The sequence below is a fragment of the Phycomyces blakesleeanus genome, assembly GCF_001638985.1.
Source record: "Phycomyces blakesleeanus NRRL 1555(-) unplaced genomic scaffold PHYBLscaffold_5, whole genome shotgun sequence".
NCBI classification, from domain to species: Eukaryota; Fungi; Mucoromycota; class Mucoromycetes; order Mucorales; family Phycomycetaceae; genus Phycomyces; species Phycomyces blakesleeanus.
In genome coordinates, this window is record NW_017265138.1 from 1,271,675 (window position 1) to 1,285,310 (window position 13,636).

At 35.5% G+C, this 13,636-nt stretch overlaps 5 protein-coding genes across 5 annotated transcripts; 3 read left to right on the top strand and 2 right to left on the bottom strand.

Moving 5' to 3' along the window:
• Positions 1-69: 69 nt before the first annotated feature.
• On the bottom strand, positions 70-1,792 carry PHYBLDRAFT_165396 (hypothetical protein; the record flags this gene model as incomplete). The annotated part of the gene is made up of 4 exons (XM_018435228.1): positions 70-421; positions 488-1,108; positions 1,183-1,667; positions 1,730-1,792. The coding sequence occupies 4 exons, from the start codon at positions 1,790-1,792 to the stop codon at positions 70-72; spliced, it is 1,521 nt and encodes a 506-aa protein (XP_018294938.1).
• Positions 1,793-4,699: 2,907 nt separating this feature from the next.
• On the top strand, positions 4,700-5,758 carry PHYBLDRAFT_142404 (hypothetical protein; the record flags this gene model as incomplete). The annotated part of the gene is made up of 5 exons (XM_018430806.1): positions 4,700-4,871; positions 4,940-5,002; positions 5,039-5,436; positions 5,509-5,563; positions 5,673-5,758. The coding sequence occupies 5 exons, from the start codon at positions 4,700-4,702 to the stop codon at positions 5,756-5,758; spliced, it is 774 nt and encodes a 257-aa protein (XP_018294939.1).
• A 3,362-nt stretch (positions 5,759-9,120) lies between these two features.
• On the top strand, positions 9,121-10,819 carry PHYBLDRAFT_62915 (hypothetical protein; the record flags this gene model as incomplete). The annotated part of the gene is made up of 2 exons (XM_018441037.1): positions 9,121-9,391; positions 9,426-10,819. The coding sequence occupies 2 exons, from the start codon at positions 9,121-9,123 to the stop codon at positions 10,817-10,819; spliced, it is 1,665 nt and encodes a 554-aa protein (XP_018294940.1).
• A 250-nt stretch (positions 10,820-11,069) lies between these two features.
• On the bottom strand, positions 11,070-12,198 carry PHYBLDRAFT_62914 (hypothetical protein; the record flags this gene model as incomplete). Its single annotated transcript, XM_018441036.1, has 4 exons — positions 11,070-11,231; positions 11,299-11,484; positions 11,556-11,861; positions 11,920-12,198. The coding sequence occupies 4 exons, from the start codon at positions 12,196-12,198 to the stop codon at positions 11,070-11,072; spliced, it is 933 nt and encodes a 310-aa protein (XP_018294941.1).
• Positions 12,199-12,864: 666 nt separating this feature from the next.
• PHYBLDRAFT_165401 (hypothetical protein) lies at positions 12,865-13,513 on the top strand (the record flags this gene model as incomplete). Its single annotated transcript, XM_018435229.1, has 5 exons — positions 12,865-12,888; positions 12,949-13,012; positions 13,097-13,153; positions 13,218-13,296; positions 13,435-13,513. The coding sequence occupies 5 exons, from the start codon at positions 12,865-12,867 to the stop codon at positions 13,511-13,513; spliced, it is 303 nt and encodes a 100-aa protein (XP_018294942.1).
• Between the last annotated feature and the right edge of the window lie 123 nt (positions 13,514-13,636).

The following is a 13,636-nucleotide window of genomic DNA, read 5'->3' on the forward strand; positions in this document are numbered from 1 at the left end:
ATGATATAAAAAATATAAAAGATATAAGGATATAGAGCATATAGAAAAATAAGATAAAAATAAAAAGGATTACAGAATGGAAAGATTGCCTTTAGTAATGCGCATGTTGTTGTTAAAGATATAGTAGGGCGCGATGACATAAAACTGGTTTCCATTTGGTGGGTATTGGACCAGACCAACTTGATGACAAATGTCATTTACACTTATAACTGCATAAGTCGGTTGCGTTTGGTGGCCTAGTGTACGGGTGCTTTGTGACCGTTGTTTGACGATAGGTACTGATGAGTCATGACCAGCCGCGTCATGTTCCTTCATGACCTCCATGAAAGCAAGAAAGTGTGGGAAGCCATAGAAATCTACATGCTGAAAGTAGAACTGTACTGTACCGACGAGCCAGCTGTGAACAATTACATTACGGTTGCTAAAATAAATAAATAAATAGAATGTAAGCAACTTTTGATTGTATATCGAAAAATATTATACTTACTTTCTATAGGGGCAAGTAAACATCACGTAATGGTTGCCACAGCTGGTCTCGTTTTTCTTTCTTCGGTACATGCATGAGGAATATACAGTCGAGTCCATCCACAGACGTGCAGCTACAACAATAACAGAGTCACCAAACTCGTGGCCAGTCAAGCCTGTTGTTCTCCGGTAGTATTTCAATAAAGCTTCCTTCACACTAGGGCCGCCTACACCTTCTACCGAATCATCATTCAAATTAACAAACTGATGAAATGGCTCCCACAACTGCGCACCACTAGGATCATTAGGAAGGTCCATGTAGCTCTCTCTTCCATATGGCTTTGGCCGAATGAGGTTGATTTCATCACAGATGCTGATTGCCGTGCTGGTATAATTGTGAATCACAAATAGCTCGACGAGAAAACTGGCGTTTCGGCCACCCTTTGATTTGGACTTTATCAATTTCGAGAAGACACCAATTACTCTCTCCATTGAGCGAGTGGAGTAGCATTGCAGGGGGCCTTGCTGCTTGATGATATAGGGTATATGGACCAGGTAATGTTGCACTGGTTGGAAAACACTATGAGACAGGGTATTATTCTGGACTTGTTGGTATAAAAACGAGTGCCAGTGCTTGAAGTATCTATTATTAATATTTAAAAAATGGTAACAGTCAGCTATTTGTAATGATAATATATGAGATGTATAATAACTTACGACTCCATCTCATCAAACAATTCTGATGTCAACGTCCATTGCAAGGCAAGCACGCAACCTTTCATGAGAGATAATAGAGCTGTTTTGACAGCCCTATTTGGTAAATAAGGCACGACCAAAGTGGGGACAAGATATAAGAGAAAGTCAAGCCAGTCCACTGCGCAAGTACCATCGATCTTGGCAAATACGTTGTCGAAACTGCCTTGAAATGAGGTGGGTATATATTTTCGTGAGCTGGTGATACAGTTTCCGATTGTTACAAGGTCTGCTCTTTGTATATGAAAAGGGTATTCGGTGGTATTGAGGGTATTGTCTGGATGGGTATAATAAAATTTGGTTTCCTTTGTGAGGGTGACGGTAATCAGGTCATACACAAGCTTTCCAATCCCTCTTGCAATTAAATGAAGTTCATCTAATGCAAAAAATGATGATCCAGAGAAGGTTGAGAGTTGGGTATATACGCTCGGCTGATATATGTTCTTGGACTATTACAAGCAGTTATTTAGTATGAAAAAAAAGATGGCTAATTGAACATTTGTATACTTACAGGGTTGCCTACTTTGAAGTCTTCCAAAGGTCTTAACCAGGCAGAAATGTCATCAAAGTACATGCCATGCCGTCTGTTAGTAGGGCATTTGCCTTTGGTCTCACAAAAACGGCAACCAAATAAACTTGTATGGGAACCAATGTGGGCCATATCAGCTACAGCTGGAATATCGCCAGAAGCAAGCAGAAGATAGACCTTGGATCTGCAAAGCTCCACTCCATTGTGCTTGACAACCAAGCCATGTGCCTCAAGATCTCGCAATTCATTGATGATGGGTATAAGAAAGGAGTCCAAATGAGTTGGCTTCTTGGGGCCAGGCAAGATTGCCAGTTGCAAAAGGTATTTGTTGGTATATCTAAGTATTTTATTAGTAATTTTTTTTTAAAAAAAATGTAATAATAATAATAATAAATAGTAATAAAGTAATTAATTACCTGATGGATGGGTCTAGGTTGAATATTATGCAATGGATGATGGTATATGAGTTTTTGCCTTTCTTTTGATTGACAAACCCATTGGTATAAAGCCCAATGGCAATATCATTGGGATTGGAGAACAGGCTCTGCTGCACCAACTGCTTGTAATTGTCACCATCAAAAATGTTGGTTAGCTGACCAGCTACAGATTCCCGGTTTGCTCTGTAACAGAGGAGTTCTCTTGTGGCTGGATCTGCCAACATTTGAGAAAGCATATCCCCAACTGACATAAGTTTCATACTGGCGGCTGGTGTCTGACTTTGATCGGGATCAGTCTTGTATTGCGGTTTACCGCAGTCAACACAAGATTCCTGGTCGTCATTAATGCCATACAATCGACAACCACTAGAGCAGACATCATACTCATGGCCCTTGACACTTGACTTTGACTTGAGCAAAGCATCAACAGTTTCGCCATGACTGATCTTAGCCTTAGGCTCTAAAAAAAACGATATCACTACATGTTAATGATCTGGAATTAAAGTACAAGGTAACAGAAAATATAATATTTTACCCATCATTATATCGTCATGGTCTCGGATGACAGTGTTTATAAATTGAACAATGTCTCTATATGCTGCTCTAGCAATTCTATGTTGTAGCATCAATTGAGACAGATGAATACTCATCAACTCGGCCTTGGTAAAAGTATTTGTACTGATTTGGCTGCTGTCGTAAATGTGAGCTTCACCCTCACTGCCCTCAAAATTACATGCGCACTTATATGAAATAGTATTATCAAGCTCCATAGACTCCATAGTATATTCTGTAATATATTATTTAGTAATTGGAAAATAAATAATACAATTACAGCTCTTTTCATTACCTGAATTGCTAACAGATTCATCTTCATTACTAGTATCATTTTCGTCATGGTACATGTCAACATCATCCAGAATAGACTGGTCAATTTCAGTCATTGTTGCTGAATCTCCTCTGTGAATTCTCTTGTGGTTTTGCAGCTTCTGGTAGTTATCAAAAAACAAGACACATTGATCACATTGGTATTGCTGTGTAGATATTCTATCTCTCTGCTGGCTGGCGTTGGAAGAAGACATATTGGTTGGGTTGGTACGTATGTAATATATAAAATAAAGCTGCGAAGAGGATTTTGGTGCTATTTATTAAATGTAAAAGACATCTTTATATACTCTTTATTTTTTAACCAAAATGCTTGCGGCTCTTTTTCTTTTTCTCTCTCATAATGATGATATAGCAATGATTACAGTAATGTCAATGCTAGGTGAAACACCTGTCAGTAAATAATTCCCGTGGTTGGAAAGATTCTTCTTCATTAATAATTATGATGTAAGTTAAAATACTTCTTGGTTGACAAGGGGGCACCATTAAAAGAGCACCGGTGAAACAGACACGTACTCTTTACTTATGAGCGATTAGATATTCTTTGGGCTTTATAAAGAGGTATATGTATATTTAGGATAATTAATGACCAAATAATTTATGTTTTTTTTTAAATAAATTATCAATTACTCTCTAATACCAAAGGCAAAGAAAAACAGCCTTCTAATAATTAACAGTTAAAAAAAAGTAGTACTGTCTAAACACATTGGTAGAAAAGACATATTTATATTATCTGTGTTGTACTAATAATATTTTTGAGATAGTGAATATATATTTAGCTAATAGCATTATTTTCTTGTTTATGTATAAAACTTAAAGAAATAGATATAGATAATGAGGGCTATAGTCTGATACTCTTTTACTGACATCATCAAGATAAGCACTACTGATCGAAAGGGGTGTTAATTGAAAGTGCCGATGTGAGTTAAAGCACACCTTTTTCAAAAATGTACGGTTTCAGTCAAAAATGCCCCTTGGTAAATAATAGTAATGACAGTTAAAATTATTTTTACCTTTGATGACAGCATCAATCAAAAGTTTTAGTCGATAATGATAATAAGTATGATATGAACTTGAGTATCATAACATTTACTTTAATGTTGATAAAAAGGGGCTAATTAACTATATGATGCTCAGATGTTATATAGCTACTGTAGAGTATATTTAAAGTTATAATTTTAACTGGTACAGGGTTTTGTCATTGAGAACTTTAACCAAATTTCATGCTATATCTGCAATATGTATAGAGTTATATTATTATATCATATACTTTAAAACGTTTAATATGTAGATGGTGCAAAGTATGAACATTTATACATATAATATTGATTTAAAGTCTAATTCATTTTATCTTTATATTTCTTACAGTTTTGTTGTGTCGACACAAAAAGACTGTATCATGTTCACATGAGCTACTGTAGACAGGTGCAGACAGGTGCATACAAGTGCATAAGCATCCCTTCTTCTATATGTTTTGTTTGTACATCTGTCTGTATCTTTTTCATATAAATAGCTATCAATTGCTTGTGATAAATCGTTGCCTTTCTCAAACTCAAATTGCTCTTATTCTACTTGTCTAAACTATCACCTTTTCTTTTCAACTCACTGCTTATAGCTAAAAAAAAACTTAAACATGTCCAATATTAACACAACTCTCCTCAACTCAATTCAAAAGATTGAGGTTGATCTTGCTGAAATCAAGCAAGCATTGCGCGAGCTTCAAAGGCAATTCAGCAATCAATTTGCACCAGCAGTCAGTGCGGAAGATCTAACTACAATGCAACAAAGCATTATTGAGCAGAGTTGTAAGTCATATATATTCTGTGCTTAGATGTTTATTTACTTTATTAATATTGTCATACATTTTTTGTAGCTCTTGAGTGCATTGCCGAGTCTGTGAAAAGAGCCCAGCTCACAGAGTACCCTGATCAGCTTGGTAAGTGAGTGATCAATACTGGCAGTGAGTTCAAAGGAAAAAACGAAGCACAAAAATACAATCTGTTGCTTCAGATTCTTCACGAGCAGGACTGGAAGGCGCACTGCAAAGAAGTTCCACAAGGGCAGCCTTTGCCCCCATTAGTCCCTCTTTCAGACCATGATTTGACAGTAAAAAGACTGCATCTCAAAACATTAGGCCGTACGGTAAAGCATGATATCATTGACAAAGACTATTCTGCGGCCTCAAAAGAATGGAAGAATATCCCAGAGAAAAACAGGGAATACTACATGATGCATTTGGAGAGGTTGGCGAAGAATGGTGGATTGCACATCCACGAATATAAAAGAATGTGGTGTGCAAGAAGCCTTCTTTGGGAAAGCTTCAAGAGCGACAACCAGACACACAAGAGAAGAATGGCAGAGAAGAACAAAGTAAGTTTATCAATTAACAAATCTATATATTGTAAACTTTAATTAACATCGTTTCCTTTTATTATGCTATAGACACAGCGAGACATAAGTGATTCTTCGCTTTCTTCTCCTGATATGTCAGAAACTGGTAATGTTGAGTCGCCCATAATGGCAGATGTGCTGTAAGTTACCATTGTTGCTTTTTCTCATGCGCTGTTAATACAAAACTAATATAAACTTCTTACTCTTTTATGTAGGTCTCCTCCACCCACAGCAAGTGTCGAGCCTGCTTGCAAGAGAAGCCAAAGATCGTGGTTTGGCTGCTGTGATTGGCCGAGTTTGATTTTTTTAGTCTGTCTTTAGTGCATTTTTTTTCTTATCTCGTCATTTTTCTTTTTATGTTTTTTATTCCTTTTTTCTTTCATATAAAAAATTTATTGACCTCTTTCATATGATTGCTAATGTTGTGATTACAAGAATTTGAAGCTAATGTACAGCATCTACAATTCCGCTACATTCAAGTATAAAAGGAAATAGTATATAGCCTTTTTTTTGGGAAAAAAATTAATAGTAATATTTTTGTACTGATATATTATACTTGGGAGTCGTTCTATTATATGTAAGTATATTGAGTAGAATAAACACGTTAAGCTTTCTAACAAGATGCTCATTCTGGTTGTATGAATCAGATTCGAATTAGCTTCATGTTACATGACTTGAATCTTTGCTCAAGTTTTTCTTCTTCTACGATAACGACTTTCTATAGTGCTTATGTTTTATTGCTTTTCTTATAGATAGATCTTAAATATTAATACATTCTTTAATATATATATATATTCTTAGAGTAAATGCTTATTTTACTGAACAAGTAAGCATATTATATAAAGGTAAGCATTATAATAATATTATATCTATTTATTTATTTTAAGTTTTTTCTCTAATATTAGTATATTTGTAGAAATCGGTAAAAAATAATAAGTGCTATCTAAGATATATTAGAATACCCAAAGTATCTGAAATACAATTTGAATAGTAGTGTTTTACTGCATACGTTTTGCAGTAGCTAAACAGAACCATTTTTTATTGCGAGTGGCCGATGGAATTGTTTTTTCATTATTACTATTATTATTATCATTTTCATTTAATAAAACATGCATTAAAATAAAGATTCAATTCAATTAAACCCGATTCAATATTGTATAATAAAAAACAGACCATTCTGTTAAAGCGGCAAAGAAAAAACAAGAGGTTGTGCTAGAATTGAAAGCAATAGAACAAAAGAAAGAATATAATAGAGGAAAGGAAGGACGCTTGATTTTTTTTTTGAAAAATGGTAACAGTGCCTGTTTTGGCTTTTTACATAATAAATAACTGCCATTTTTTATTATGAAAAAAATGGTAACAGTGCTTGTTTTGACTTTTTACATAATAAATAACTGCCATTTTTTACTATGTAAAAAATGGTAACAGTGCCTGTTTTGGCCTTACACAGAGTCATAACTGCCATTTTTTATTAAGTAAAAAATGGCAGTTATGTTACCAAAGTGGTAACATGTTACCATTTTCTCCGCCGTAGTGAAAGTGCTTAACAAAGTGCTTAACAAAGTGCTTAACAAAGTGCTTAACAAAAAGTGCTTAACAAAGTGCTTAACAAAGTGCTTAACAAAGTGCTTAACAAAGTGCTTAACAAAAAGTGCTTAACAAAGTGCTTAACAAAGTGCTTAACAAAGTGCTTAACAAAAAGTGCTTAACAAAGTGCTTAACAAAGTGCTTAACAAAAAGTGCTTAACAAAGTGCTTGACAAAGTGCTTAACAAACACTGGAAAAACCGCCCTGATTAACAATGTGGCCAGGTTGGTAAACACATGTGTAGAAATAGTGATTTTTTTCAACTCAGTGTGTTTTTTGAAGTTCAGGTCAAAGATGTAGTTTTAGTTGGTTTCATTGGCTAAAAGAATTTTAGAATATCAGTCTGGTACGGAAGGCTAAATTCACATACAGAGACCTATCATAATTCTCATTCTACTACCCCTTTTTTTTTATTCCTACTATTTTCTGGATTTACTCTCGCAATAATCTATTTATAAACTCATAGTAGAAAAATATATGTCTTTTACACACAACAGGCATTCTTGAAAACATTTGAATAAAGACTATGAATTGATAATATCATAATTGTCATGTCTCTTTCTATATTTAATAATATAGAAAAGAACTTGTTAGATGAATTTAATTAAACAACCATAAAATATAATGCTTTTTTTTTACTATAAAGTCGGTGCAAATAAAGTATATTTTACGCTTGTTCCTCTTTTTATTTTCAATAAATCACATCAAACAAAACACATAAAATGTCTTCTATTCCCCACCGCCGTAATGTTGTCTGCCGTTGTGCTCAATGTAGCAGAAATTCACAGGGATACTCATTGGTGACAAGCAGAACCGCTTAGCGCCATATTAGAAAAGATGAGCTTGAGAGAATCGAGAGACTGGATATGGCTGAAATATTGGCAAATAGTATGTTATATTCAGGGTTTATTTTTCGATTACTGAGTAATAACTTCTTTATTTTTTAATTTTAATGAAACACAGCTGTGCAAGAAGAACAAATGATGGACGTTGATACCCAATGTAAGAAAAGAAAAGAAAAAAAAATATTTGAAAACCAGTAGAGACAATAAGCTAAACTAATCTATATTTGTATATATCCCGACCTGTCAATCTGAATCCATCAAAAAAATAGACGATCAGGCCGACTCACCTGATTCGAATGCCACCACGATGGCTGACAATGTCTCAGTAGACGATGAGATCAGCGAGGTCAATGGCAATGACTCTGACATTGAAAGAGACATAAACTCTGACTCTGGCAGTGGTGAAGAAGAAGGTGTCGAGACAGACGTTGAAGAGTTTGTTAATGAAGGTCAGTCATAAATGATTTTGTTTTCTTAAAAACAGACCTAAAGAAAATTTGTTCTAATTTATTTTTGTTAATTTTAAATAGACCCATTTGATGCTCCTAACATGCCTGAAAACCCTGTCCATCGGTTCATTGCTACCTTTGCCGTTCTTTTTATCTCACGTTATGTTGTTAACAAAGGTGCCGCCGTATTGATTGAATTTATCAATCAGTTACTCAAGATCTATGGTGAAGATTTCCAATTACCAACAAGTCTTATTGGCCTGCAAAGAATGACTGGTTTTTCCAATTATGCCAATGGTATCAAGAAGTCTGTTATATGTAAAGACTGTCACAAGGTTTACGAACAAGATGTGCCTCTCCCTACTCATTGCGACTTCAAAAAGCATGGTTCTCAATCAGCATGCAATTGTGAATTGATGAAGGTTTCATCTTCTGGTGCCATGGTAGCCAAGCAATCATACGTCTACAACTCTATCCAGAGATCATTACAAGTTTTCTTTCTTCGTTCTGGGTTTGAGCAAAAAATCAGACAATGGAACAAAGAGCTTAAGGTCGTAGATACACTATGCGACGTCTATGATGGTGCTATGTGGAAGGAGCTAAAGGACCAAAGTGGCATATCATTTGTGGATGAACCTTGTTCATTGATGCTAACAATGAACATCGACTGGTTCCAGCCATTTGATGGCATTACATATTCAACTGGAGCTATCTACCTTGCGATAAATAACTTGCCTCGTGAGGAAAAATTTAAGCCTGAAAATGTCATCCTTGTTGGTTTGATGCCTGGTCCTAAGGAGCCAAAGACCGAAGAGATCAACCACTATTTAAAGCCAATAGTCGATGAATTGCTGCAGTTGCTTATGGGGATAACCATCCTGACCTTTGAGTGCCCAGCTGGTGTTAAGGTACGTGCCGCATTACATATGGTTGCCTGTGACATCTCCGCTGCCAGGAAGACCAGTGGATTCACTACCCACAACAGTACTTGTGCATGCCCCAGATGTGTGAGGCAGTTTACCAGGTTACCAAGCACCAATCAGGTCGACTTCAGTGGGTTTGACTATTTGACGTGGAAAATCCGTAGCGGTCTGGAAAACAGGTTGCATGCTGAGGAGTGGAAGAGTGCCAGTACGCCCTCAGAAAGGCATCAGTTGGAAAATCGAAAATGGTGTTCGATGGTCGCAGCTGCATCGCCTTGAATACTTTGATCTAGTACGTGGAACGATCATCGATCCCATGCATAATTTATTCCTGGGGACACCAAAGAGAATGATGGAGCGGTGGATAAAAGAAAGACTGATAGACAATAGAAAGCTAGCTACGATGCAAGCAATGGCAGAGACAATGGTGGTGCCAATGGATTACGTGGTGTTGAAATCGAAGATCAGAAAGGGCTTTCCATACATGAAAGCTGATGAATGGAAGTCCTGGGTGCTAGTGTATTCGCCTATCTTGCTGAAGGCCGTCCTGCCAATTGAAATGTTCAGAAATTGGATCAGTTTTGTTGATGCCTGCTGCCAATTAGTAAAGCCAAGCATCACGTTCTCTGACATTGACGACGGCCATAAATTTCTTCAAGAATTCTGTACTGAGTGCCAGCGTATTTACACTCCAACTATTCTCACCTGTAACATGCATTTACATCTCCATCTTTGCAAGACCATCCGTGATTTTGAACCAGTATATGGATATTGGCTCTTCGGGTTTGAGCGATATAATTGTCTGCTAAAGAACGTGAATACGAACAGAAAAGATTCCTTTGAGGTTACATACATGAATAGTTTCGTCCAAGATACATTCAAAGGTGATTTCGTTCATGCTGCTCTCACATGCCCAAGCCAAGTACCGTTTCTTCCTCTTCTCGCCAAGCTTACTGCCACAGCTCAACCCTCCACTTCAAAAAATACAATAACTTTTCCCCAGCACCCGTTCAGACTATCAGTCTTCATCCAAGCATACTCAAACCCTTCTCTTCCAGTCCTTGGCAATGAACCTCTTTCTCCATCCACATTTCCTCTCCATATCGAACCCCCATCAGCAATGAGTGATGTCGACTATCCTCATTTGCTTGATTACTATAAAGTCGCATACTGCATGCCAAATCTTGAAGGTTACCAGCATCCCTCCTCTCCATTCTCCTTTGTCGACAACCAAATCATAAAGTTGAAATCAATCAATTTGCTTGGTCAGGTTTACAAAGGCTGCAAATATGCTTCTGGTCGTGGCTCATTTGTTCAATCTCTGTTCCTTGGAAGTCAAGGCAATAATCGGTTGGCATACACTGGCCAAATTCAGTATCTGTTTTTGCACTCTTTCACTCCACCAGTAGACAACACAGAGCTCCAAACACGTGTCGTTTATCAAGATAAACACGTGTTTGCATTTGTTAAGTGGTTCCAGATTGAGCATGACCATTCAAGAGAGTTGGAAAGTGTTGACATCTGCAGTGCAGATTTTATTGCGTGTGATTTTGAATGAATCTTGCCAGTACATCAAATATCATCAGTTGTTGCAACATGTGATTATAAAACCAGCACAAATAATAAGAAAATCCTTGTCAACGCTTTACCACACAAACAATACAATTAATATTTAATACATTTCTTTTTTAATAAAAAATTTCAATACATAAGCTAATGTAGTCTTATTATATATGTTGCGAACAATACATATGTGTTAAGAAATTTTGAGAGTAAAAGAAAAAAAAATGACAAAAAATGAGTTTTATTTATGACCCATATTTAAGAGCCCATTGAGGTAGAGCAGGATCTAAATCAATTGGGACTGTTGATTCCACTGTTCTATCATAAACTCTCTTAAGCAGTTGGCGGGAATTTGCACCCAATTGCTTAACAACAAACGAGTCAACCTCCGTAATGAATTTGTTAAGCTAAGTAATAAACATATATTAACATTCAGCCTGGCATCATTCAAAAAAGAAAACTGTTAGGTTTTACCTCGTCACTTCTCCAACTTGGGCGAGCAACACGAATCTCATTTCTTGGCTGAGAGGGGGACATATCATCGTCTGATTCGCCTTCAGACATGACCAACTTTTGGATCAGTCCAGAGCAGTTTCGACCCATCTTGAGATCAATGTCAGCCTTGTAAGCATCATAAGCAAGGCAACGGAGAGTGTAGTTCTAAAGGAAAAAGACAATACAATTAATATTCTAATTGTTATTATTTAGCATAAATTGAAAATATAGTTTACATCAGTTTCACGGCCAGATCTTCTTGAATTAGTATTCAAAGCTCGTCTTGTTTCCGGAAGTTCCCTTTGCTGGCGATGTCTACTACAGAAGTTTGTATATATACACTTACGAAGGTCGCGTGTCCTCATATCAGTGCCAGCAAACGTCTTTTCCAAGTAATACAAGAGTTGTTTGACTAACTCTCTATTTGGAGAGCGATCAAAACGAATATCAACTGCCCACTTTGGTTTTATGGCGTTTGCTTGGATTTCTGCCTGGTCTCTTGATTTTAGCTTTGGGTTCCACATATAACCATGAATGTATCCCTATTATATTTTAATTAGCAACAAGATTGGCAAGTGTCTTTTGTATCTTTATACTTACAAATACAGCGTTAGTATCACTTGATTTGGTGATGGGAAGGGCAGCAGAAGTGGATGCCACACTAGTGGGCACATGCGCAGATGCTGGGAGGGTAGACAAGGCATCAATGCCATTAATGGCGGTTGCGTTACCGGTGATCACTACACCGATTCTTGTATCCATCAATGTGATTTTATTCTTCATGGCCTTCATCTCTTCTTTCATTGCATTCAAAGCTTGTAGCAACTGGACATCAGTGCTAGCAAGAGAAGGAGCGAGTCTGCAGTTGGGGGTAGGCATTATCTGTAATACATTATAATATTTTCAATTGTTAATATTAGTTCTTTTTCTTTTTTATTCTCTTTTGTAAGAGACAATCCATCTATTTTGTTATGTAAATTACAATAAATTCGCAACGTAGATTTGTTGAGATGATATAATCAAGAGTGAGTGACATTGAATTGCAAGTAGAAATATTAAGTATATATAGGCGGTAGTGATGCTTCAGGAACACTTCAAAGACAACTTCTTGAAACACTGAGATGCAAATCGGCCTTGATACATTTTTTGGCCTCAATTGATCACCTCTTTTCAGTTTTTTTTGCTATCGTTTATTGGATAAGCTTTTTGGTATTTTGTTTCAAACGCGGAAAAAAAATTTACGTCTTTTTCTTTCTTCTTTTCTGCTCCTTTCCTCTTTTCTAACGTTTGTCATTATTATATTAGTGGCTTTTTTTTTGGTAACATACTTCTTTATTAAATACTTTTTTATAAACAATAAAAAGTAATACATTCTTTTATTATCATAATAGATACTCGTTTGCTCTCATTTAAATGCATTCATTTCACAATCGCTGTCCAGATTAACAAAGGTCAATATTATATTTTGCGAAATTGACATCTATAAAAATCCTTCTGACTTGTTTTTTTTATTACAGACTTGATCATCAAGAATAACTGCTACAAATGAATTTGGTTAAAAACATCAAGGTAGTATATATATATATATTATTTTGACATGTATCTTACTAAAATGAAGTCTTATTATAGATGAACACTGTTGATCCCATCTTTGATTTCCCTTACATTATACAGCTGGAAATAACATTACATGGTAAGGATCACTACTTTATTTTTTATTTTAGTTATATTAATATTATAATGTGTTAACATAAAATATTATTATTTTTCACTAGAGTTCTATCAAGTGTTTACAAAGACAATCTATCTCTGTTAATATATATTCTTGCTACTGGTATGTAAATTATTTATTATTTTATTCGATTCACAAAAATTAATGTTTTTCGTTGTTTTTATAGTGAAAGACATCATAAGGAACGCCATGGATTATCAATATCAACATCTATTTTTTGCTCGCTCTTTTCCAATATTTACAATGTAAGTATAAAAGTGTACACAAAATGTAAAAGCATACTACATTAAATGTAGTACCCAGCACACAGCTAATAATTTTTCTATGCTTCTTAAAGACTGTTGTATTTCAACAAACAGTCTGCTTTCTTTTTATATTTTCAGATATTTCTTTTCTGTAGATAATTATTCTATTCAAACAGTATCAAGCAGACCAGTAGAAGCAATAACGGATATCCAATAAATCAATACTATAAGATTGTTATAGTTCTAGAAACATTCTGTTCTTTCCAAATAAATACTATTATAAACTTTTACCAATAAAACAATTTCTGAAATTAAAATAAAAACGATTGAACTATACTAT